This window comes from Vulpes vulpes, chromosome 8 (assembly GCF_048418805.1).
Source record: "Vulpes vulpes isolate BD-2025 chromosome 8, VulVul3, whole genome shotgun sequence".
Classification (NCBI taxonomy): Eukaryota; Metazoa; Chordata; class Mammalia; order Carnivora; family Canidae; genus Vulpes; species Vulpes vulpes.
The window spans coordinates 43,441,306-43,467,834 of record NC_132787.1 but is presented as its reverse complement, the minus strand read 5'-3'; the positions used below and the strand labels follow the sequence as shown (position 1 = coordinate 43,467,834).

At 36.0% G+C, this 26,529-nt stretch overlaps 1 protein-coding gene across 15 annotated transcripts in view; it reads left to right on the top strand.

Annotated features, from left to right (window-relative positions):
• DCP1B (decapping mRNA 1B) overlaps window positions 1–26,529 on the top strand; it is a 59,252-nt gene that overhangs the window by 6,347 nt on the left and 26,376 nt on the right. For 11 of the 15 annotated variants that reach the window (XM_072766348.1, XM_025995485.2, XM_025995482.2 and 8 more), the window contains 2 exons: window positions 330–370; window positions 4,915–5,042. In XM_072766348.1, the coding sequence (XP_072622449.1) occupies window positions 330–370; window positions 4,915–5,042 (169 nt within the window). Of the gene's footprint in view, window positions 1–136; window positions 233–329; window positions 371–4,914; window positions 5,043–26,529 lie in introns of all 15 variants that reach the window. The other 4 variants (XM_025995487.2, XM_072766339.1, XM_072766340.1 and 1 more) reach the window with 1 other exon arrangement.

Genomic DNA, 26,529 nt, shown 5'->3' with positions numbered 1-26,529 from the left:
CGCCACCCAGGGATCCCTCGTCTCCTCTTTCAAAGGAAATCCGTGGAGTGTATTTTTGTATCTCTTTAGCCAGAGATGTGATCCTGTCCCTGTTTTAGTAAAGGGCGATAATGATGGTTTATTTCATAAATGACAGGAGGAGAATGGCTGCTTCCTCCTGCTTAATCAGCAGAACCATAACCATGCTGAGAACCTGTTCTCCTTTCCCTAAGAATAACCCCTCATGTTACAGGTATTTGGCCTTACTTGAAACTGAATGTTCTCTAACCTCTGAAGTTAAGATTAATGAAGAGAATATACATATTTTGCTGTTTTGTTTTTGTTTTTAGGAAAAGACTGATGTAGAAGGAACCTTATTTGTTTACACAAGGTAAGAGTATTTTACTTTTCTGAAGAAATTACAGTCTTTGAAAGAATATTTTAACTCAATTGTGTCACTCTTCTTCCAAATGTAGTTTTATTTCAAAGACAAGGGAAAAAAAAAAACCCCACCTGAATCTTAGTTTGAAGTTATTAGTGAATATAAGGAAGGGAATACTAAGTAATGTCACCTGGCATAGTGTGAGGACTACTAATTTCAGAATGTAATTTTTTTTAACATTTTACTTATTTATTCATGAGAGACACAGAGAGACAGAGACACTGGCAGAGGGAGAAGCAGGCTTCCTGCGGGGACTCTAATGTGGGACTCTATCCTAGGACCTCAGGATCATGACCTGAGCCAAAGGCAGATGCTCAACCACTGAGCCACCCAGACATCCCCCAGAGTTTAAGCTCTAATACTGATGAACTTAAATCTTTGTGTTCTTTTAAAAATAGTATTAAATATATTCTTTGGAAAAAGGTTTTTATTGGTCACCTCCCCATGCCTCTGCCTTTGACTCTTTAAAGAAGTATGCTCCAAAATTAAAGATGTCTGAGTCCTTCATTATATAGTTAATAGAATATATTTCAGGATAGATTGAATAAATTCATGTTTTTGATCATTTGCATCAGAAATTGTTAATATCACATAAACACACAGAGACACATAGTATGTATATTGTCTTAATAGTTAAACATTTTATCCACATAAGCATTCACATAAACTGTCCATTATTGTCAGTGGGAGGATGAAGACAAAATACGAAGTCCTAGCACAAACCCTTCTAGAGCTAAGAGCTTCATTGGGGAGGTAGAAAATGCACACATGCACACACATATATATGTTTTACACATTGGCATTTAAAGATTAAACCCTCCCCCAAAATAAATAAAAACAATAAAAATAAAGATAAACCCCAAAATACAGATAACCTATCCTCAGTACCATTTGATAGGTGATAAGCAATGGATGGGCTGCTATGATTATGGAAGGCTTTATAGAATTGTTGAGTCTTGAGTAGGCCTCAGGAATAAGGTAGCACTTAACTTGCATAAAGGAGAGGGAAGGCCTGTCTCAACAGGAGGAATGGCAGAAACTGAGGCATAGAACCCAGTGAGATAAAGAGACTAAGGAAAATGACTTTTGGCTACAGAGAGTTTATTTTGGTTTATATCTGTTAGAAGACAGTATGAAAGAGATTTTGCTGGCTTGGAATCAGACCAAGGATTTTGAAATCTATCTTCTTAGCAGTAGGAAGTCACTGAAGGTTTACGAACAGGGAAGAATAGAGTGATGGCAAAATATGTGGGGAAAGTCAGTGTCTTAGCATTATGAGGATGCACTGGTTCTAGAACAAGTTGGAGTTAGAGAAGACATTGAGAAGATTATTGCAGTGGAGTAGATAAGAGATGATGGAAGTATGGACTAGAATGGTGGAAGTTGAGATTGAAAAAGTTTCTTGAAAGATTGCACATTTAGAAGGCATGACGAGGGATGCCTGGGTGGCTCAGCGGTTAAGCGTCTGCCTTTGGCTCAGGGTGTGATCCTAGGGTCCTGGGGTTGAGTCCCACATCAGGCTCCCTGCGTGGAGCCTGCTTCTCCCTCTGCCTGTGTCTCTGCATATCTCTCTCTCTCTCTCTCTCCCTGCCTCTCTCTCTCTCTCTCTTTTTCTCTCTTTCTCTATCTCTCATGAATAAATAAATATTTTTTAAAAAAGGAAGTATGGTGAAATTTTTTAAAATCTAAGAATTTGAAATAGAAGCCTGAAAGAATGACAGAATCATGAGCAAAATGGAAAGGCAGGAAGTGGAGAATCTGGTTTGAAGGTAATTTTATTTTGAAATCATGATTTTAGAGTGATAGCAGGGCATTGAATTGAGATGCTGGGAGCCTCAGGACAGGTCAGGGATGGAGATACAGAGCTTGGACTCATCTGCCTTAAACTGGTTGTTGAAGCCATGAGAGAACAAGCATTCTCTGAAGGAGAAGAAAGTGATGAGGGCTAGTGGTTGAGTTTTAGGGGCCCAGAGATACAGAGAGGAGTTAGCCATACAGATAGAAGCAAAACAAGAACTTTGTGGAGAGGCACAGTGCAAGAATGGCAGAAGAGTGCAGAGTTGGAGGCAGAAGCCACAGTGGGGGTGGAAAGAAAGGAACAAATGAGCAAGGCCTTCGGAGTAGGTAGAGGAGGCTGGCTTACTCACAGTTTCAGAAAAATGGTGGGAGTGCGTAAGAGCCATGGCTACTTTAGTTTACATTATGTTCTAAAGCATTCCAAAATCACCAGAGCATACCACCAAGTGAGTATATGCTACTCTTGAGAATTTTGAAGTGTGAAAAGAAAACCAAATGGATGAACTCTGACCTATACCAAGCGTACACACACACACACACACACACACACACACACACACACACCCCGTGCATTTCTCATTCACTTCTTACAGCTCTACTACTGTTTTGAGAAGTGAAAGATGTATTAATATACACAAATGATTTGTTTTAGGGATTTTTACTAGGCCCTCTCTCTCTTTTTTCTTTTTTTGGCTGCAGAAGATTAACAGATTATACAAGTATTTTCTCTTTTGTATCCAAACCAAATACAAGTTTGCATTTTCAAGTATTTTTTAATATACTCTGAGTTCTAAATGGAGCTGTCAGTTAAACCATTAGGTTTAACTCTTTCCCTGTTCCTTAATCTCTTCCCCAAATCTGACTCCTCAAGAGTCAGATTTTCCCATCTCCCCCTTCCTGGGGGATGGACCAATCACCCCACCATCAGATGGATGCCAGATTGTAGCACGTTGGTCTTTCCTCAGTAGAGAATAACAAATGCTCATAAAAGTCAGAAGGGAGCTTTTAGTACAGGTAATGGAGCTGCTGGTGATAATATTTTGACTTGTGTTATGGATATTGCTTTAGAGGAACTGGCACATTCATCCCCTGAGCCTATTTTATAAATTATGAGATGGTATAGTAACTGTACTATTGGAGAGGTGAAGTCCTGTTGTGATAATGAAATCCTTGAAGAATCAAATTCTGATTCTGAATAAAAACACCTAATCCCATTTTAAAAATTATTTCTTTTCTTTATGTCCTCCCATGGCTTGCTTTCTGTAATAACAGAGTTCATAGAGACACCCACTGGTGATTTTTGAACTTGACGCTTTCAGAGGACCCTCTCTCAGAGATCTTGGGAACTCTTTTTTCATTCTTTCTTGGAATTTATTTTTTTATTTTTTTATTTTTTTTTAATTTTTATTTATTTATGATAGTCACAGAGAGAGAGAGAGAGAGAGGCAGAGACACAGGCAGAGGGAGAAGCAGGCTCCATGCACCGAGAGCCCGACGTGGGATTCGATCCCGGGTCTCCAGGATCGCGCCCTGGGCCAAAGGCAGGCGCTAAACCACTGCACCACCCAGGGATCCCCCTCTTTCTTGGAATTTAAATTGAAATGATTATCACAGTTATTTCTAGTATGGATTATTTGCACACCACCACTTTACCTTTCTATAAAATGATAGGCAAGGATTGCCTTCCATCAGTTTTAAAATTGGAAGTCTCAAAAGAAAACTCTGTAAGTAGTACTGTTGATGAATTTTACTTCTTTAGTGGCATCAAATGGTTAAGGTGAAGTAAGACTAAAATGTAAACACTTTTTCTCCCTATTGCTCAGAACATTTCTGTGGGTTGGTTACCCTGCTGCCCTAGTTTAAAGTAAATAAATGAATTCTGCTTGGTTTAGTTTCAGCATAGAAGCATTTGGTGTTTCATTTGTCACCAGAAGTTGCACAGTTATATTACTATATGGCTGTCACCCAAGAGTAGACAAATGCACATGTAGTTGTTAGAGTTACACTCTGTGTAATTTGGGCTCTTTCTGCCTGTCAGAGTAGGCACTGAAGGCATTCAGTGAAATTAAAAATAAAAAGTCACTAAATGACACATTTTTACAGAAAAAAACTCTTATAGTAGTTTATCAGGTGGTTTCCTTTATATTGAAGAAAACAAAATAACTGCTTCTTGCATTAAATTCTACAGTCTTTTAATTATATCTCATTCTAGGTTCGTTGACCAAAGTGGCATCATTTCTCCAAGAAATTTTACAACTGCAATTTCAAACCAACACTAACATTGTCTATGAAAAATTTCTTCCTATGATCATGATGTGCACTCTATATTAACTATCAAGATTCTTTCAAAGTATCCATTAGTAATTTTTTTAAGTGATTATTATTTCTGCATTAAAGGAGTTTACAACCCTAGGTGGGGAAGCAAGATATCTGTACACACATAGCTAAATAAGTAGGATTTGATTTTGCCCAAGGAACAGGAGTGGCAGTCATGCTGTGTGTACTACAAGTAGTACATGAATTAGCATATGTCAGTCCTATTAGCCAGTAGTAAAGAGTCAGTGCTTTATATGTGTGCAGTCTGCTTGAACAAAGCTCTCTATACAGATCAAAAAGTTAAGAAACACATTCAAATAGTATTTCTACTGAAAGTGGACTCCTGTTGAATAATTTGTCTTTTGATATCCTCCCTACAGGTCTGCTTCTCCAAAGCATGGATTCACCATTATGAATAGGTTGAGCATGGAAAACAGGACAGAACCCATTACTAAAGACCTGGATTTCCAGCTCCAAGACCCTTTCCTTCTCTACAGAAATGCCAGATGTGAGTCTTTCTTAATGCATTGAATAGTTTTATTTCTGCAGTTTGGCTAAGTGTTTAAAACTGTATAGTAGATGTCTTTGTGTTTGTGTTCGTTATCAGTGACGACTCATAGGGTCATCAGTTAGCTTGGGAAATGCATGTCCAATGAGGGAATAGCTTCTTCCTTGTGAAAGTTTAAATGAAAACCATGTGAATATGATGATGTAAGTATTTGAACCCTTACAAATCGCTTCTTCTGTGGCTAGACCTGTTTGTAGTGTGAAATGAGAGATTTTAAACCTCAGTAGGGCTGAGTGAGGCAAATCTTTGGTCAGGAGACTCCAGAGGAGTAGACCCTTAGGCGGTGCTACAAATACAGAATTAATGATTCAGCTAGTGGCATTTTTTCCTTGTGTATCACTTCTGACTAAGCATCCTGATAGAATATTGGAGGGAGAGGGCCAGTATTCTAGAATTGCCGTCTTTTGAACACAAGTAAATGAAAAACCAAAGTCCAAAGAGTTTTGGTCATTACGGATTTTGTAACACTTTGTAATGTTGAAGTTATATTAGGTAACTAAATGGTCCTTGTCTGATTCAAAATGAGTAGCAATCACCTATCCAATATTCTCTCTCCATTTTACTCTTGTAATTATCTGACCACTTGTGTTGGACTACTGGGCAGCCCAGAGAAAAATTGCTGAAAAATACATGAACTGCAGGAGCATCTCCATACACAGAAAAACGAGAGCATACCTAAATATAAATTGTATGTGTATGCACATGCTCCGTGCTTTGTGCATAACTTTCAGAAAGACCTGGCAGTTAAATGTTTTCCATACATTTTTCACCTTTGCTTTTGAGATCAAAATACAAGAATTTGCCAACTGTATACTATTTGGTGTAATTTTAATAATGAATATAATGCAAATATTATTTAATGTTTTAACTGCAGTGAATTGTTTTGAAATAAATGTAGCATTTTAATTTAATTATATTCACATATAATCAGTTTGCCATGTTAGGTGGTCATCTTATTTAAAGAATACAGTTAAGTTCTTTGAGAAAAAAAGCCATTAAAACTGTGACGTGACATCAGTGTTAAGTCCTGTGAAATGAAGAATTTAGTAATATAAAGAAATATTTTATTCTTTACTCCTATTTCTTTGCTAGGAGTGTAGTTAAATCAATTGTAGCTAATAGTTACTTGAATTATTTGTGTGCTTATAGTTATGTGTTTATTTCTTTTAGATTATTAGATTCTGTGACAAATTAGTATATAATTCAAATCCTAATAATATAATCACAAAAATAAATATAAAATAAATGAATATTAGTGATTTATAAGAGTCGTGTTTGGTTGTTCTTATTTTGGATAAATACTTGGCCTAGTTAGTATAGATAATATTTTATTTTAAATTCTTATCACAGTATTATATATCACATACTATATCAAAAATATAAAAATACAGACTCTGTTTAATGTAGTTGATTTAAAAAAATAACTTTCCTAAGTCCCACAGGGTTTATCTGGTAGGAAATACACTGTTTGGTTGTAATAAACATATCAAGCCTTACCTTGGCTCTAGGCCTCTGCTGGTAGCTTCGGATGGCAAGTGGCCATGGAGCCCTAGACATGTAGCCAGTCTGAACTGAGCTGTGCTGTGAGTGTAAAATACACATTGATTTGCAAAGACTTATAGTACACAAATAAGGATTAAGGAAAACTCTCATTAATAATTTTATATTGATTTATCTGTTGAAATGATAATATTTTGAATCTATTGAGTTAAATAAAATATTTATTAAAATTAATTTCATCTGCTTTTAATTTTTTTATTTAAAATTATATGTGTGGCTCACATTGTGGTTCACATTATATTTCCATTGAACAGCATTGTCCTAGGCATTTTAATTTATTTTACCATATTTCATAATCACAACTTTGTAGAGCAGACATTTCACTGTCATTTTGCAGATGAGAAAAGTGATGCTCAATGAGATGATAGATCTGAGAGAAACCCATAAATTCTGCTTTTTGTTTGTTTGTTTTTGTTTTTGTTTTTGCTTCTACACCCCCTGTACTGTTCTCTATACTATTGAACATGAATGCAAATTGAAGGCAGCCTTTTGGATGCATAACAAAATATTTCTATAAGAAAGAAATGAAATTAGTTGAACAGCAAAAACGGAGGGGATTGGATCCATTTACCTTTCTGGGCTTATTTGCTTTTTATTTTCCCCTTAATATCTGATACTAATTACCTTTGTAGCCATAGTCTTTGGTTTTAGTGTATTTGTAAAAGCCTTTTCGGTCTCTGCCATCAAAGGTTCACAGAAGACTTTACCCCGGGTTGCTTTCAGGGTCTCAGATACCTCTCAAATGTGTCTAAATAATTCAAATATTTTATGTAATAATCCTATATGGTTTATATATTCTCTAATAACATACAGATTGTCCTTTGAACAGTGAAGCCAGCTTCACCTAAGAATGCTTTTTAAGACTCTACTCCTCAAGACCTTTATAATCAAGAATCTCTGTATAGTCTTGGCATTTCACTTTGGCCTAGGTATGTCATAGGCCATATTTGGACAGATAGAGTTGATTTAGGTTTGTGGTGAGTTTTCTCATGGGGTGTTTTAGAGTCAGTAAGTTAAAAAAAAAAAAAAAAAAGAATACCTAGAGAGGCAATTATCCCTGTCCTAGAGGGGATGAATTTAGAAAAGCAAAATCAAAGAATAAAAATCTTAAAATGTCTTCATTTAATTAAAAAAAAATGACGTTTATAAATAAGTAACTTTGAATTTTGACCAAGCACAAAACATACGGTTTTATTACATTAAAGGATTTATAGTTTCTAAACTTGGCTGTACTAGGGTTTGACCTATATAAGCTTTAAAAGTTAAGACAGCTGTTAATTAAGGGCAGAAATTCATTTATTCAGCAAACATTTACTGAATGAGCATTTACTGTCTGCCAGGCACTATGTCAAGGCTTTATATGGGTTATTTAAATCATAACTTTTTCTTGGAAATGTTGTTATTCTTTTTTTTTTTTTTTTTTTTTTTTTTAATTTTCATTTATTTATGATAGTCACAGAGAGAGAGAGAGAGAGAGAGAGAGAGAGGCAGAGACACAGGCAGAGGGAGAAGCAGGCTCCATGCACCGGGAGCCTGACGTGGGATTCGATCCCGGGTCTCCAGGATCGCGCCCTGGGCCAAAGGCAGGCGCTAAACCGCTGCGCCACCCAGGGATCCCGGAAATGTTGTTATTCTTGTTTAATAAATGAGGAGCTGAGATTAAAGAGATTGAAGTCATTCACCAGGGTCCATGACAATTTTGAGGTAGAAATAGCATTTGAATTGAGAAAGCCTAACTTTTTTAAAAGCCGAGGCCCAAGCAGTGAAATTTCTAACACATATGAATGATGCATTTGTCTTTGCGTCTTAATGATGCATTTATCTTTTAAGAAATACTTAGTCTTTTTATTGCACACTCAAAAGTTTAAAAAGCAAGTTTATTTTAAGTTGAGAATCTCTTGTATCTCAGTTATTAGAATATCAAAAACTAATGTAACAAAAAGCTGAATTTGACCATTTCTTTTCTAGTATAGTCCTTTGTTTAGCAACTAAAGACCATTTAGTTGTAAGTTACAGACAGCCGAGGCACGTAGATTTCAGAATTAGACCAACATGTTGATTAGAATGAAATTCTTTTAAGCTGCTTGATTTCATTGCAGACATAAGCCTGGAGCTTAGAGGAAATGATAAAAGGCAAAATCAAGATATTTAAGATCAAAGTTGTTTCAGAAACTCCTCAGTTTTAAAGTGAATTTACCATATTGGATAGTTTTATATTCAGAAAGAAATACAATTTAAATCCTTTATTAACATTTGTAGGATCTGGGAAAAACTATAAATAATGGAATGTGGTACACTAAATGAAAATAATTACAGACAGTCCTCGTCTTTCAAATAGGCCATGACCTGGCAGTTCCCTTTGGAAGTAATTTGTTGGTGGACTCTGGTTAAACGTGGCATATTGAACACATTCCTATGGTTTTCCTAAAACGGTTGAAATGACAATAAACGAATAGGGATGCCTGGGTGGCTCAGTGGTTCAGCGCCTGCCTTTGGCCCAGGGCGTGATCCTGGAGTCCCGGGATTGAGTCCCGCACTGGGCTCCTTGCATGGAAGCCTGCTTCTCCCTCTGCCTGTGTCTCCGCCTCTCTCTCTCTCTCTCTCTCTCTCTGTCTCTTATGAATAAATTAGTAAAATCTTTTAAAAAAAATAATGAATAAAAAGAGACATAAACCCACAGAGGTGGAGGATGCATTTCATGAAAAAGATGGAATAAATAAGAAAGAGGAAGATGGGATCCCTGGGTGGCGCAGCGGTTTGGCGCCTGCCTTTGGCCCAGGGCGCGATCCTGGAGACCCGGGATCAAATCCCACGTCAGGCTCCCGGTGCATGGAGCCTGCTTCTCCCTCTGCCTGTGTCTCTGCCTCTCTCTCTCTCTCTCTGTGACTATCATAAATAAAAAAAAAAAAAAGAAAGAAAGAGGAAGATATGCTCTGATAGCTTTATTAATTTATTAACTTTGTCTCCCTACAGAATATTATATATCTCTGCTCTGTTGATGTCAGACTTGACTACATGATTTGATTCCTCCCCCCACTGACCCACCCTTCAGGGAAGATATATAGTGTCCCTGTTGAACTCAAGCATGGTCATGTGAGTTGCTTTGGCCAGTAAAATGTGTGTAGATGTGGTTTGTGTCACTTCTGAGCAGATACTTTAAGAACTAGTTCATGATTCACCATGTTTCTTTTCCTTCTTCTGTGATGACCAGCAGTGTTCTAGGCAGAGGCTGCTCTGTCAGCCTCAGTCCTAGAATGAAAATAACATGGCACAGAGGAAAAAATGACCCATGATGGACATGTAATGTGTACAAGAAATAAATCTTACTCATTGAAAGCCATTGGGATTTTGAGGATCAACTGTTACTGAAACATAATTTGGCCTGTTACGACTGATACATAAGCCATCCAGGAAAAGGGGGATCCAAACACTGGATGGAGGTTAAGGAATTCTGAGAACAATGGTAAAGAGGAATCCCATAATGACCCCTGTGCAACCAAAGATCAGTCAGTCTAAATTAACTTATAAGGATAAAGGGCTTGGGAAGGGTATCCAATAAAAACTTTACAAATAATACTTTGAGTCTTGGCACATTTCCAGTTTCTTGTTAAGAAAGTTTGATGATGCTATAGAAACAGAAAACTAAGAGAGGGAGGGATAAGTCCCAACAAAAGGCAATTCTTAATTCCTGGGAAAACAAAATATTGTAAAAGAAAGGAGATATAATCATAGTACACTATATGGCTCTGCAGATTATAATAATTATAAATGCAGGGGATCCCTGGATGGTTCAGTGGTTTAGTGCCTGCCTTCGGCCCAGAGCGTGAGCCTGGAGTCCCAGGATCGAATCCCACATCGGGCTCCCTGCTTGGAGCCTGCTTCTTCCGCTGCCTGTGACTCTGCCTCTCTCTCTCTCTCTGTGTCTCTCATGAATAAATAAATAAAATCTTTAAAAAAATAAATTATAAATGCAGAATATAAAGAGTTTTATACTTCTATTAGAAGGATGAAGGAGAGTGTGTGTTTGTATTGTAAAGAAGCTAAATCTTTTTCAATGACCTTTAAAAAAAATCAGGAAGTAGTGTATATACAATATATAGAAAAAGAAGCTTAAATGCCAGAAGAAAAGTTGGATGAGAAATAAATGGAGATCAGTAATCAGGAATGTAATGGTTAGAGAAGAGGTCTGCTATTTGTTATTATAAGCTTTATAGTATATGACTATTTAAATTATGTACATGTATTATTTTGATAATTAAAAATTTTTAAATTGGACATCAATACATAAAAACAATATTTTAGTTGGTGATTAGGTTTCTGAGTCAACTCACAAGAGTCTTTGTAGCCCATTGTACACATACACTAACCTTATACACATGTGAAATATAGCATTAGCATGTATAGCATTTCTGTAGGAAAATTCACTCGAGTAAAACTTACCTATATCCCCAAAAGTATAACTTCCTTAGCTACAGGGCAGAGGTCTTGTAGTGCTCATTTGTATGAACAAATTATTTGTAAGGGTAAGTATTCATATAAATTATATTTTCGCATGTTTGGTAATAATAAAGTAAGCTGAAGCTTTCTCAGACAATTGCTAAGTCCTAGTTCAGTAGTGGTTCTGCTATTCTCTCCTTTCCCTTCCCACATCCATTCCAGTTCAGACTTTTCATTACCTGTTAGTTAGGAGTATTTTTTAACTCCTTATAACAAAAAGGGATTAAGCTTCCAGCACCAGCCAAAGTACAGTAAGTTCACTATCAGACATCTCTCCCACTGTTTAGAACTATAAGTTCTAAATACAAAAAGCAACTAAGTGAAGATTCTGAAAGTAAATAACAGGCATATTGGGAAAGGAAATCAAAAACTGAAGAACAACCAGTATGGTGGTGAATTTCTGGATTTTAATCTTCTGTCCTGATGGCTACCCAAGAGTGGGCCATGTTGCAAAACTATGGACAAGAACAACAAAAACTAAGAGGAAACTCCTCTTTTTAGTTCGGGAACTGGAAAAATAGACTTCTGTGAACTACAAACCATGAAAAAGAATGTCCCTCTTTCCCCCTTTTCTCTCTCCTAGCCCTACCCTGAAGCCAGTTGCAGTGCAAAGCTGAACTGCCATTGGGGCAGTGATGATGGTGGCACAGTCACCTAGAGATCCCAAGAAACTGCCTATCTCTGCCACAGTAACTGGAAACCAGGGCCCCTGTGGTCTAAAGACTTAGTGGGGGTTAGGGGATGGTGGTGGTGATTCCTATTATACATTTTAATCTCTTTCTTTTGCTTCACCCTGTGAGCAGCCCAGGCTATGCAGACTGCCTGGCTGCAATAAGCTAAAACTCTGAGAGACATTATGACTATAAACAGAGGTCTAGGAAAAAGGGCCTGAGAGCTGGAGAGTTGGGGAGATTCTAGAGGAGAAAGCTGAATAAGAGCTCCTAATTCTGATTATGAACTGACACAAGTCCTGGTCTTACCTGTGAGATTCACATACATGTAACAAAGACAAACATAGCAAAGGCTTTGATAACTCACCTACAATATAAACCACCATCCTAAGTGGTATATATGTAAGGCAAGCACAATTTTGAAATGGAACTGACATGGGAACCATTTCCCACAAAAGGCAAGAGAGAACTTCCTATCTAAACCTAAATGAGTTGGACACCTTCTCAAACAAAATAAACCTTCTCTGGGGGTGGTTTCAAGAGTGCTTGGAGTCTCACAACATAGCCAAAATGTTGGATATTTGGTATAATCCAAAATTGCTAATCATATAAAGAAGCAGGAAAATCTGATCAACTCTCAGGGGGAAAGCCAATTGAGATGATCTAGATTTTGGAATTATAAGACAGTGGCTTTAAGACAGTTGTTATAACTATGTTCCATGAAGTAAAACTGGATACTCTTAAAATGAATGTAAAGAGAAGGGGGATCCCTGAGTGGCTCAGCGGTTAGGCGCCTGCCTTTGGCCCAGGGTGCGATCTTGGAGTCCCGGGATCGAGTCCCGCATCGGGCTCCTGGCATGGAGCCTGCTTCTCATTCCTCCTGTGTCTCTGCCTCTCTCTCTCTCTGTGTCTATCATAAATAAATAAATCTTTTAAAAAAATGAATGTAAAGAGAAATTCTCTGCAGAGAAATAGGCATGAAAAGAACCAAAGAATAATTTGGAACTAAATAATCCAGTATTCACTGGATGACCTTAATGGCAGAATACAGATGACAGAGGAACAAAGAGTCAGCAAACTCAGAGAGATCAGTAGAAATTACCCACCCTGAAGAATATAAAGGAAACAGATCAAAACAGAACAAACAAATACAGCAACCTGTAGAACAATATCAAATCTGAATTTGTGTCATTGGAGTACAATAAAAGGAAAAAAAGACTTGTTTAGAATTTTTTTTTAAGAAATAATGACTGAAATTTTTCCAGTCTTAGTGAGACACGAATATATGCAGTCAAGAAACTCACAAACCCCAAACAGGATAACCCAAAGAAAACCATGCCTCTTAAACATCATAATGAAACTGCTGAAAAACTGATTTAAAAAAAAAAAATCATGAAAGCAACCAGTGGAAAATGATACATATGGAGGAAAAATGTTTTGAATGACTACAGATTTCTCTTCAGAAACCATAAAGCCCAGAAGACAGTTGGGCAATATTTCAAAGTGCTGAAATTAAAAGAACTGTCAACTTAGAATTCTATCTCCAATGAAAATATTCCTTGAGAATTAAGGTGAAATTAGGCATCCTCAGATAATAGAAAATTTTAAAAGAATTGTCAGCTGATCTGCTCTAAAAATAAATGCTAAAAGTTCTTCAGACTGAAGGGAAATTATGCCAAAGGGGAAGTTGGAACTGCAGGGTGCCTAAAGAAGAACAACATAAATAGTGTGTGTGTGTTTGGAATTAGTATAATGTGTATATGTACATATATACATATATACATATATGCACACATACACACTAATAGTATATATTTATAATATACTATATAATATGCTATACTAGTTACTAATATAATTATGCTGTACTAGTTACTAATATACTCTTAGCGTGTGTATATATATATTTTATATATATACTATTTTATGTACATATATGTATTAATTTTCCTCCTTTCAAGATCTTTAATGCACAGGATTATTGAAAATGAAAGTTTGATTATTGAAAATGAAAGTAATGTCAGGAGGGGGGTTAATGTATGTAGATGTGATATCTATGACAACTATAATATAAAGAGGGAGAATAGGGGGACCTATATAATTATAAAGCATTTACATTTACTTGAAGTAGTAAAATGAAAACTGTAATGAGTGTGAAGTTAGGTATCTATATTGTGATTCCTAAAGCAACCACTAAAAAAAAAAAAAAGAAAATACAGAGAAATATAGATACCAATAGATAAAATAGAATACTAAAAACATTTCAAATAATACATAATTAGGCAAGAAATGAGTTAACAGCAGAGCCAAACATAAGAAAGACAAACAAAACAGTAGATCTAAATCTAACCATATTAGGTACATTAAATGTAAATGGCCTAAACATACCAATTAAAAGATGGAGATTGTCAGATTGGAAAAAAAAAATCATGACCCAACAATATACTGTTTATTTAAAAATCCACTTTAAATGTTATGATACAGATAAGTTAGAGGTAAAAGAATGGAGAAATGCATATACCATGCAAATACTAATTAAAAGAAAGCTGGAGTGACTATTAATATCAAGACAAACATTAGAACGAAGACCAGCAATAAAGAGAGACATGACATAATGATAAACGGATCAGTTTATCCAAAATACATAACAATCGTTATTATGCTCTGAATAACAGAGCTTCCAAAAAGTGTGAAGCAAAAAGGAATAGGAATAAAAGAAGAAATAAATCCACAATTATACTTGGAGACTTCTGTACTCTACTTTCTATAATTGGTAGAACAAATGGACAGAAAACAGCAAGGCTATAGAAACCTGAACAACATCAACCTACTTGATTTAATTGACATTTATATAACATTCCATCTGACACGAGCAGGATACGCATTCTTCTCAAGTGCACATGGAACATTCCCCAAGATAAACTTCATGTGTCATAAAGCAAACCTTAAAATTCTTGAAGAAATTGAAATCATACAAAGGATACTCTCTGACCACAAAGCATTTGAACTTAGAAATCAGTAACAGAAAGTTATATGGAACATCCCCAAATGATTGGAAATTGAACAACACTTTTCTAAATAACTCATATGTCAAAAAGGGAGACAAATTAGAAAATATATGAACTGAATAAAAATGCAAATATATGTCAGACGTCTGAGGTAGGCTTAGAGGGAAATTTATGGCATCAAATACTTATGTTAAAAAAGAAGAAAGCTTTCAAATGAATAATTCATGCTTTCACTTTAAGAATTTTTAAGAGAGAAGCAAAACTCAAAGCAAGCAGAAGGAAAAAATAAAAATAAGCACAGAAATCAATGAAACAAAAACAATAGAAAAAAATCAATGAAACAAAAAGCTGATTCTTTGAAAAGAGTCAATAAAACTGATAAAACCCCAGCCAGACTGATCAGAGGCGGAGGGGGTGGGGTGGTGGCAAGGAGAAGACACAAATGAGCAGTATCAAGAGTGAAAGAGTGAGTCTTTACAGAATTAAAGATACTGTGGTCTAGTCCATGTCCGTCAGTTTGACAACTTAGTGGAACGGACTAATTCTTAGAAAAACACAAATCACCAAAATGTACTCAAGAAGTAAATAACCCAAATAATCACATATCTATTAAATAAGTTGACTTTGTTGTAGAAGTTTAAAACCTAACAAAACTCCAGGTCCAAATGGATTCATTGGTAAATACTACCAAACATTCAAAAAAAGAAATAATACTAATTTTACACTAATTTTACAATCTTTTCCAGAAAACAGAAGAAGGAGTACTTCCCAACTTACTTTGTGAGCAACATTATCCTGATACCAAAACAAAACAAAGACATTACCAGAAAAGAAAATTATAGACCAATATTCCACATAAACATAGATATAAAAGTCATCAACAAAAACATAGGCAAAATAATGTTGATAGCAACATTGTTCACAATAACCAAAATGTGGAAACAACCCAAATGTCCAGTGGTGGATGAATGGATAAACAATATGTGGTATATACATACACTGGAATATTATTACACCTTTGAAATGAATGAAATCCTGATACATGCTATAACGTGGGTGAACCTTTAAGACTTTATGCCAAGTGAAATAAACCAGACACAAAAGGACAAATACTGTATGATTCCACTTGCATGAAGTACCTAGAATAGTTGAATTCATAGTGACAGAAAGCAGAATAGTGGTTACTAGGGGCTGGAGAGAGGAGAGAATGGAGAGTTAGTGTTTAATGGGTTCAGAGGTTTAGTTTGAGATGATAAAAATGTTCTGGGGCTAGGTGGGACTAATGGTTGCACATCATGGATGTACTTAATGCACTGAACTGTACACTTAAATGTGTTTAAATAGTAAGTTTCATGTTGTTACCACACACATACAGCAATACTAGCAAACTGAGCCCAGGAACATATAAAAAGGACGATATAGCATTAACCTTATAGTTTGCAACTGGCTTATCCCCTCCATCCAAAACCACTATTAGATTTATCTTCCTAAAGCATAATTCTGATCAAGTGATTTTCCTACTCAAAATCTTGAATGCCTACCAAGTAAACATTTTCATCAGCTGTCTAAAGCCTGCTATAGTCAGGTCCCAGTTTACCTGACTGGCCAAGTCCACCATTACTTTTATGCACTTGTCTTCTGTTTTAACCAAACAACTATATGCTTTCCCAGAATACTCTTTAATTTCTCATCTCCATGCTTTTGAACATGCTTCTTATTTTTCCTCCTTGAATTCTCTCCCTAACCCTGACTAATCTCTACCATATAAATTCTCATATTTCAAAACCCAGCTGAAAGTGGACTTCTCCCTAATGTTTTTGTAATTCCTCTATCTAGTTGTAATTTCTTGCTGCAACATGTACTGTCTTAGGTTGACTTTTGGGAGTGTTTATTGAGCACTTGTCTGTTTGTTAGGGTTCTGTGCTAGGTTTCAAGAGTTCAATAGTGAATAAGACACATTCCTTCCCTCTTAGAGTTTACTATCTTAGCACACAGGACAGACATATAAATGTTTGAAATACTCTAAAGGCTGAGCTGGGAATATACAACAAGCACTTACTAGTACTTATATTTTACCATATATCTGTCTTAGTTTCTCTATTAGAGTGCGCATGCTCCTACGAGGCAAGGTATCGTACTCCCCTGCAGCACTCAATTCCTTGCATAAAGTGCGTACCATTAAATATTTGCAATGAATACTGAACTGTTTTTATTAGATTTCTTTATTCAAGGCAACCTATAAATTTTAACGAACAATTGCACACTATTTCTTCAATCTTTTATCTTTTGGGGCATTATCCAACAGACAGTAAAAATAACTTAAAGCTCTGGGTGGTTCCTGGATAGAAACTCAAAATACTAAACAATTTCAGCAGCTTACATAGGAATTCCTCTGTTCCTCAAGGTTGCTTTTATACAGATAGTAGTCATATTTACCTAAAAGTTCCTAGAAATTATTGCAAGTTGTGAGAATTAGTATATCCTCATCTTGTGAAATTTAATAACTCTAGTAAGAGATCTATAATTTGGGAGAGTTAATCTAATGTGAAGGTCCTTTATGAAACTTTAAGTTTTAAAAAACATCATTTTATAGGATGTTTCCTTCAAATTGTTTTACTTTTATTGAGACCTTCTGATTTGATATTTAAGTTTATTCACTACACCAAAGTTGGTATTTTAATTATGATACATGAAAATGGGTCATGTTCCTATTTTCCAGTGGCCCTGTCAAACGACAGTAATATGGCTTAAACAGTAAGGTTTATGTATAGATATTTTATCTGAGAGTTAAATATATCCTTTTTTCCATGTTTGTAGAAGCAACCAAATCTATAACACTTTATCAAAAATAGTATTTCCAAACACTAGATTTAAATTGAATCTTGTAAGCATTAACCATAAAAGACAAAATGATAAGTTGTACCCCATCAAAAGGAAAAATTTCATCAAATCAAAAACTTCTATTCTAAAGATACCTTTTAGAAAATGAAAAGGCAAGCCACAGACTGGGAAAAAATATTCACATTGCATATATCTGACAAAGTACTTATATCTAGAATATATAAATAACTCTTAAAACTTAATAATAGACAAACAATGCAGTTTAAAAATTGGCAAAATATTGGGGTGCTGGCTGGCTCAGGTGGTTAAGCATCCAACTCTTGATTTCAGCTCAGGTCATGATCTCAGGGTCATGAGACTGGGCCTCTGCATTGGGCTCAGTGCTCAATGACTCTCTCTCTCTCTCTCTCTCTCTCTCTCTCAAATAAATCTTTTTTTTAAAAAATGGCAAAATATTTACAGACACTTTACAAAAAGAAGGTATATAAATAGCCAAGAAAGAGATGCTCAACAATAATCATCAGGAACTTCTAAGTTACTGTGTGTAGCAATAGCTTATTCCTCCTTATTGCTGTGTAGTATTCTGTAGCATGAGAATAGTGCAGTCCTTTAACTTATTCTCCTGTTGATGGATATCTGAATTATTTCTAGTTGTGAACTATTGTGAATAAAGTTGCTATGAGCATTCTGGCCCATGGTTTTAGTATATGTGCTGCCAAAGTGAGCACTGGCCCAGTGCCCACAGCACTGGTTTTTAGGTAGATATATGCACTTACTTGTTTTGAGTTTTTACCAACCACTTCATATAAAGATTTGTTTAGCTTTGATAGATACTGCTGAACAGTTTTCTAAAGTTGTGTGCCTATTTGTTCTCTTTCCAATAATGTATAAGAGTTCCAATTGCTTCGTATCCTTGTCAACACTTAATATTGTTCCTTTCAACTTGAACTATTCTAGGAGTTCTGAAGCGATATCTCATTGTGGCTTTAATCAGCATTTTGCCATAACTAATTGTGTTGAGCACTTTTCATATGTTATTGCACATTGGATAGATATGCAAATTGCACTTTTCATATACATTGGATAGATATGCAAACTAGCACAAGGATACTACATTACTTAGTAGAGTAGCCAAAATTTTAAAAACTGACATTATCCAAGTGTTAATGTGTTTAACAACTGAAACTGTCATACACTGATGGTGGGAGGGTAATATGGTCAACCAGTGGAGAATGGTTTGGCAATTTCTTATAAACATAAGCATAATTATCATAGGATTCAAAAGGTCGCACTTATAGATATTTACTTAAAGGAAATGAAAGCACATGTCCACACAAAAACTTTTACTCAAATGTTCATAGCATTTTTATTTATAATAGCCAATAAAACCTCCCAAAAAACCTTGGAAATAACACAGATGTCTATTCATCAATAAGTGAATGGACAAATTGGTATATCCATGTATCCCTACTACTTAGCAATAAAAACAAATGAGCTACCAATTGGTTCAACAACATGAATGAATTTTAAAAACATCATGAGCAAAAGAAGCCCTCTATAAAAGAGTATATATTGTGTGATCCCATTTATATGAAGTCTAAGAACAAGCAAAACCAATCTATGGTGGTAGAAGTCAGAAAACAATTGTGTCTGCCAGGTTGGTGGTAGAAGTGCTATAGTTGTTGCCTGAAAAGGAGTGATGACAATGCTTTAGATCTTGTTTGGGTAGTTGATTACCTGAGAGTGTACTATTGCCAAAATTCATCAAACAAAACATTTTAAGCTCTGTGCCTTTTATCATGTATAAAGTATTGTTCAGTTTTTAAAAGTAGAAATAATTGACCCTTACCAAAGGAGACCTTAAATAAATGAGTACTTAAATATCATTGGTTGTTTTTCTGTTCTGTCCTGGCATTTTATTAACCAGCATTTCATCTCATCTTGATCTCTTCTTCTAAGTTGATTAGAGTGCTACAGTAACTCTTCTCAAGTTTGTATCTTTGGCTTCCTCAATCTGGTAGTAGAACTGTCTTTATTCTAAAACACGTCTTCAAACACACACACACACACACACACACACACACACACACACACACACACACATATCTTCAGGATTTTAAATAAAATGATACCAAAACCTTTCGTGTAATTTGACCTCAACTGAAAGTTTTAAGTAATTTGAAGTGATGAAAATAGGTTGACTTGAGTTTCTAGTTTCCAGATTGTTGGGAAGGCTATGCCTCCTTTCCTCTGGCTTTGGGTCATCTACTTTCTCCACATGGCCAAAGAAGAAAGGTTTCTTTTTGCTAAATATGTGAAAACCTGTACAACTTCATCTTTTTTTCCTGAGTGGAAGGAATTAACTTCCCTTTTAAGGGTCATTTTTTTTTTAAGTCAATTTTCTAACGGAGAAAAGCCCCAAAAAAAAAAAAAAAAGAAAAGCCCTGGTATTTCTTCTGTAGCCCTTCTTCTAGAACAAAATGTATAGTAAACAATCAATATATGGTAAGTGATTAATAAGATTTTTCTTGATGGCTATTAGAAAGCATATTATGAGATGTAAGCTTTAATTTTTTCCAAAGCTCCAGTTGAAACGTAGCTGGGCAGAGACATAATAAATAATTGTATTAAGAAAACTAAATTTGCAAACAAAGGTAGGTCATAATTTGGAAACAACATTGCTCACTATGCTTGGAATAGTGAAATGTTTTCCCTTTCACTATACTGCCATTAATTAGTGGATTATTGATTATCTAGGCTATTGAGAAGGTAATGGCATGAGCACTAAATTGCTGAGGGCAGAGACTGCATCTTTGTATTTGGTTCTGTGGTACCAAATAAACACTGAAAATGAACAGAGCTAGATAAGAAATAGACACACATGGTGTTCTTAACGTAATTCCCAAACCATTTGTATTAATTCCAGAATTGTCCTATATGGACATATGTCTGATATTTTTGTCCAGCTTTGAAGACATTATGCTTGAGGTGATTGAGAAAGAGCTGAAAAATAGCTCTGCTTGCTTGCTTTTAAATATTTTATTTATTTATTCATGAGAGATACAGAGAGACAGGCAGAGACATAGGCCGAGGAAGAAGCACACTCCCCACAGGGAGATGTGGAACTCTATCCTAGGACCCCAGGATCATGACCTGAGCCAAAGGCCGATGCTCAACCACCGAGCCACCCAGGTGCCCCAAGGTCAGCATTTTGAAATTCCTTCCTGTTGGCCATTTCATGGTAGAGATTGAAAGTCCCACCTCTCAGGATGCCTGGGTGGCTCACTAGGTTCAGTGTCCAGCTCTTGATCTCAGCTTAGATCTTGACCTAAGCATTCAAGCCCCAGTTTGGGTGCCACACAGGGCATGGAGCCTACTTAGAAAAAAAAAGAAAGAAAACCCCGCCTCTCAAGCTAATAACACAGAGCAATAACAGAAGCTGAATTATGTGGTTCCCCCTTGTTGTGGCTGAGGATGTGAAGTCTCCTTTTTAAGCCCTCTCTTAGACTTCAGGTCACATGGAAGAATAAAAGGTCTAACTACTTAACAAATTTTAAGACCTTGAGACTTCTTAACCTAGGAATCAGTTCAGGGAATTATTACAAAAGCAATTTGAACGGTTAAAAGTGAACTCTGTGTAAACTTATTACTAAGAAAATGAAAGTCACATTATCTGCCTACAGGTAATTGAGAGTTTATTTTTCCATTCTAAGGTATTTAGTGGTGTATTGATCCTCAAATAATAGTTCTTAACCTTCTTTGGGTCACAGATCCCTTTGAGAATCTGATTAATTTCTTTCCTGCCTGACCCCACAGTATTTTTTAATTGTCTGCTATGTGCCAGGCATTGTTTTGTATTCCCTAGATCTAAAAATGTCTGTTTGCATATATACATATCATTTCACATGAATACAACTTTAGGGATTTTATTGAATTCCTGAAGCCCTTTAGAGTCAAGAAACATCTTTAATGGCTAAAATACTTGACATTCTTGCTAGGCAGAATATTAGTATTTGCAGGAGTAAGAAGAGAATGTTCTGTTAAGGATCTGTCCAGTAATATAAGATCCTTAAAGTAAACTCATTCAGATCCTGTGAAGTATGGAATGGGGGACAAGGAATTTGACATTTCATATGCAGTTAGAATAGGTAAAGTATACAGCCTTGCTCTTCTATTGTACATGAGAGCATCATTGGTTGCACTAGATAACCAAGGATTCTTTCTACCAGCTAGAAGTCTGTGCTTAGTAAGAAAGAAAGACCACCAAAATTTAAAAATTAAAATGTGGTCGCTGAATCTTGCCCAGTGTCTGTAAGTCTCCTTTGCCATTCTAACTGAAAAATTGATCCATTTATTATGCACCAGTGCTCCTAAAGCTAATGTGTTTTAATGTATGATTAAAGGTTATACATCTCCTGTGACTTGAGTGATGAAACTTGTCACTCTGACCTTAACCCAGAATTACTCTTTTGTTCTGTCAATGCTCAGTTCAAGCTGAAAAGAAAAGATCTAAACTCTAAAGGAGGTTGTTAATCTAACTGGCATCCTATCAATTAAAGAAGGCTCTGAAAAGCCTCATGTAAAGCAAAATTTCACTTGTGAGCCATGTGGTATGTCTGGGTTTCATGTTTTTGTTTTTTACTGTGTTGAGTTGTGATACTGGTAGCTCCTTGAAACACACAAGGTGGGTAAACAATGCTTCTCTTCACCCTGACCACCCAATTTACACAGCCTCCAGACTTTCATCATTTATTATCAGGGGACTCACTAGATACAGAGCCATCACATAAATTTAATGGGAAGCTGTATATGCATTTCTAAACTTATTTGACTTAGCAATCTGGCATGCTTAGATGAAGAATCCATGTGGCAAAGGTGATACACAGATACTATGTGAGAGAGAAATTAAAGTGAAGTTACTTTTATTTTATCCTAAACCATAAACACTTTTTTAAGATTCTCAGCTTTTACCAAAGAAACACCTGCATAGTGATACTATTTGGATTCATATAACTACATTTGTGGCTCAGAGATAGACTGTATTTTATATTTTGTTTCTAAGAGTTTGGCATGATCGAAGTCTAAATCTTGGCAGAGGAAAAACTGGATTCCAAAATACTTTCTGAAATGCTTACTGTGTGAAGTATCTTTCAGTTTCTCTATGCTAACACACTGCTTTACAGATAGTAAGTGCTCATTATGGCTACATTCAGTGTTCATATCTGTCCTTTTAGAGTATATCTTTTATATTACTTATTTTTGTTCAAAAATCATTTAGAAAATAGTTTCAGATGATCAATTTGAAACTGTTGGTTTAATTTACTTCTTAACCCACAGAAGGAAAAATTGCAATTTTTCGTATTCTTCTGGATTTTGGAGAAAGAAAGCAATTTTAACTAAGAATTTGTGTTAGAGGGCAGCCCTGGTGGCGCAGCGGTTTAGCGCCGCCTGCAGCCCAGGGCATGATCCTGGAGACCCGGGATCGAGTCCCGCGTCGGGCTCTCTGCATGGAGCCTGCTTCTCCCTCTGCCTGTGTCTCTGCCTCTCTCTCTCTCTCTCTCTGCATCTCTATGAATAAATAAATAAAAAGCCTTAAAAAAAAAAAAAGAATTTGTGTTAGAATTATCCTATATACGGCCTTGGAGCTCTCATTTAACTTAAGTGGGACCAAAACATGATTCAGCTGTTTATAATATAAAAGGCTTTGGGGAAAGTAGTATCTCCTATATCCATAATTCTAGATTAAGGTCAAATTGGAAAAAGTACAGAGCTTTGGCTCATTTTTGTCAGTTGAGCAGAAGTATTCAGCTCCTTTTGGTAGGGCACTTAGAAATTTTTCATTGATTGTATACTTTATAATTAGGGTATTTTCAGCAAAGCTATTCTTATAATTATTAAACACTTGGTTAAGGGGCACCTGGGTGGCTGAGTGGTTGAGCATCTACCTTTGGCATAGGTCATGACCCAGGGTCCTGGGATCGAGTCCCACATCAGGCTCCCTGCATGGAGTCTGCTTCTCCCTCTGCCTGTGTCTCTGCCTCCCTCTCTGTGTCTCTCATGAATAAATAAATAAGATTTTTTTTTAAAAAGCACTTGGTTAAATAATCTGATTCAAATATGAGGAAGTCTGCTTTTCATTGGAACAAGTGTTGACCTGTAGAGATACTCTTTTATGTTTAGGTTAAACATATATTTTTTGCAAACTACAATTGTGTGAGATAAGACTTATTTTACTACATTGAGATTTACTTAAGATAGTACGTTTTCAGTCTGTTGCCGGAATAATTGATGTTGCATATAAATCTTATGTTTTTAAGATAATTTAGGTACTTGTATATGTAATTTCAAATTAGTATGATTAGACATGACTGGAATTTGAATTCTTTTTTTCTACTAGATCTAAGTACTATTAGTTATATTCTGAAGATAAATGCATGTGATTTTGCAGATTGATTATATTCTTTGAGCTCTTAGTTGCCAGGGCCTGACAGATATTCAATCAGGAAGACTGATACATGGTAGAATTGTTGTAATAATAAATACACATAAGATGAATACATTAGTGCCTGCATAGTGCTGGATCAATAGAAATATACAATCTTAGGGAGCTCATCACCCTAATGACAAAATCCCATCAACATTACTAATGCCTAAGGTTATCAAATGTTTAGAGCTAAATAAACTCCAGTTAGAAGGAGAAATAAAGGAGCAATGTAAGGAGAATCCTCGTGCTGTAATCCCTGGGAGAGGTTGTGATCATTGAATACAGAGGATCTAGGACATCTAGTCTGGGATGTGTAATTAGTCCAGAATGGGATAACTATTAATATTAACATTACAAGGAGTATTGATAGTCTAAGATCTTGATGTCTAATTTCAGTTCAACACCACAAATATTTGTTGAACGTCTACCACGTGCTAGTCATTATACTGGAGCTCATAGTCTAGTGGAGGAAACAGTTGTATAAATACTTAATTAGGACATGCGCTTGCTTTATTTATTTATTTACTTATTTATTTATTGTCCAGGGATATACAGAAACCTAAAAGAGGAACAGAAAAATTGAGACCATTTATCCCTAGAGGAATGGGAAAACCTGAGTCTTCAGGAGGACTGTTAGCTCAGAGAGGAGGAAAGGACACTTTGGGGAACACTTGTTTGTTATTTCTAGTCTAGGAGATTTTGAAATTAATCAGCAGGATTATGAACAAAAAGAAAATATAAATTTAAATGACAGAAAACAGAATAAGTTGTTCCTATTTATTATTACTGGTGACTCTTTTTGCTTCCTTTTTAAAAAGGCTATTTATACTCTGTTAAATCTCTTAGATTAAAGGAACTTTCCCTTAAAATAAATAAAATTAGGAAGTTAGTGTATCATGGCAGAGATTCCATCTGGCCTTTCATGAACTTGAGACAAGTAGCAGACCTCAAGAGTCTCATTTGGGGAGGATAATGACCTCTGTGGAGATTAGGAAGCTCTAACAACATAACATGTATTTGCTATAAATAAAAACTTTTTAAAAGATAAATCCATCCTTTGCTTTTTTTTTTTTTTTTTTTAAGATTTTATTTCTTTATTCATGAGAGACACCGAGAGAGAGAGGCAGAGACATAGGCATAGGAGAAGCAGGCTCCATGCAGGGAGCCTGGTGTGGGACTCGATCCCAGGACTCCGGGATCACGCCCTGAGCCAAAGTTCAGACACTCAACCCGCTGAGCCACCCAGGTGTCCCCATCCTTTTCTCTCAAAATAATAAGTGCTGGTTTATAGTTGGAGATACACATTAATTTAGTTCAAATTATATAATGCTTTAGTTGAGAGAGTGTTTTTGTGGTTGTTGTTTATGGCATTAACTTTCTAATGAAGTTAACTTATTTAGAAAGAAGGTTGTTATACTCCACACTATTTATTTAGATTTTCTACTGTTTCTCCCAAAAATGTTCATGAGGATTAGCCACCCATAAAATAGAGACTGCTTCTCATCTACTGTGAACCTTCCGATGTTTTGAGATCATAGGATCACTGATTTGTGAGGTGCAGTAAAACTATGTCATATGAAAAGAACCAGACCAAGGGCCAAAGATAACAGTGCTATGTAGACTCTGTGGCCAGTGAAGATTTTGTTTTACAAGATTGTGTCCGTGTTTGGTCAGTAGAGCTAAGGCAGAAGGTGAATGAAAGAACATTACTTTAAAGGCACTAAAGAACATGATGAAGAAAAACATTTTTAGTACAAAGCCTTCCAAATGGGGTAGAAGTATAGAATCGACATAGAGCTGCCAAACATAGTTTGTGTTTTCCATCTGTGGCTGCCAGTACATGGGCAGAGTGATTGCTGTCCTCGTACTCACCACCGTAAAAGTATGGCCAATACTAGAAATCTCGGATTCCTCTTTCTTTCCTTCCTTCCATACTCATCACCTCCCACCCTTCCCTTTTGCCTCTTTTCCTCTTGAGAGTCCATATGAACCTTGGTTTTAGAGAAGGCTCATTCCCATCTCTTATAATCAAGCCTACAACTCAAACATAAAACTTGTTTCAGTCTTATGTATTTCATTTGTAAGGCTAGAGGAAGAGCATATTTCAGAGCAAACAGATGGAACCAGTCAAAACGTCTTTAGCTGAGTCATTTCACCTTGTGAGACCACACATTCCTCGCTAGTGAAATAGGCTATTGAACTGCACACTTCTCAGCTGCCTTCCAGCTCTAAAACTTCACGGTTTTAACTTTCTAATTTCCTAGCTACCTTGCGATCTTTCAGGGGGTAACAACTGTGTGTGTGTGCTTACTACCAAATACCAGTAACCAGTCATCATCAGTGTCAATATTATAGAAACTTGAACC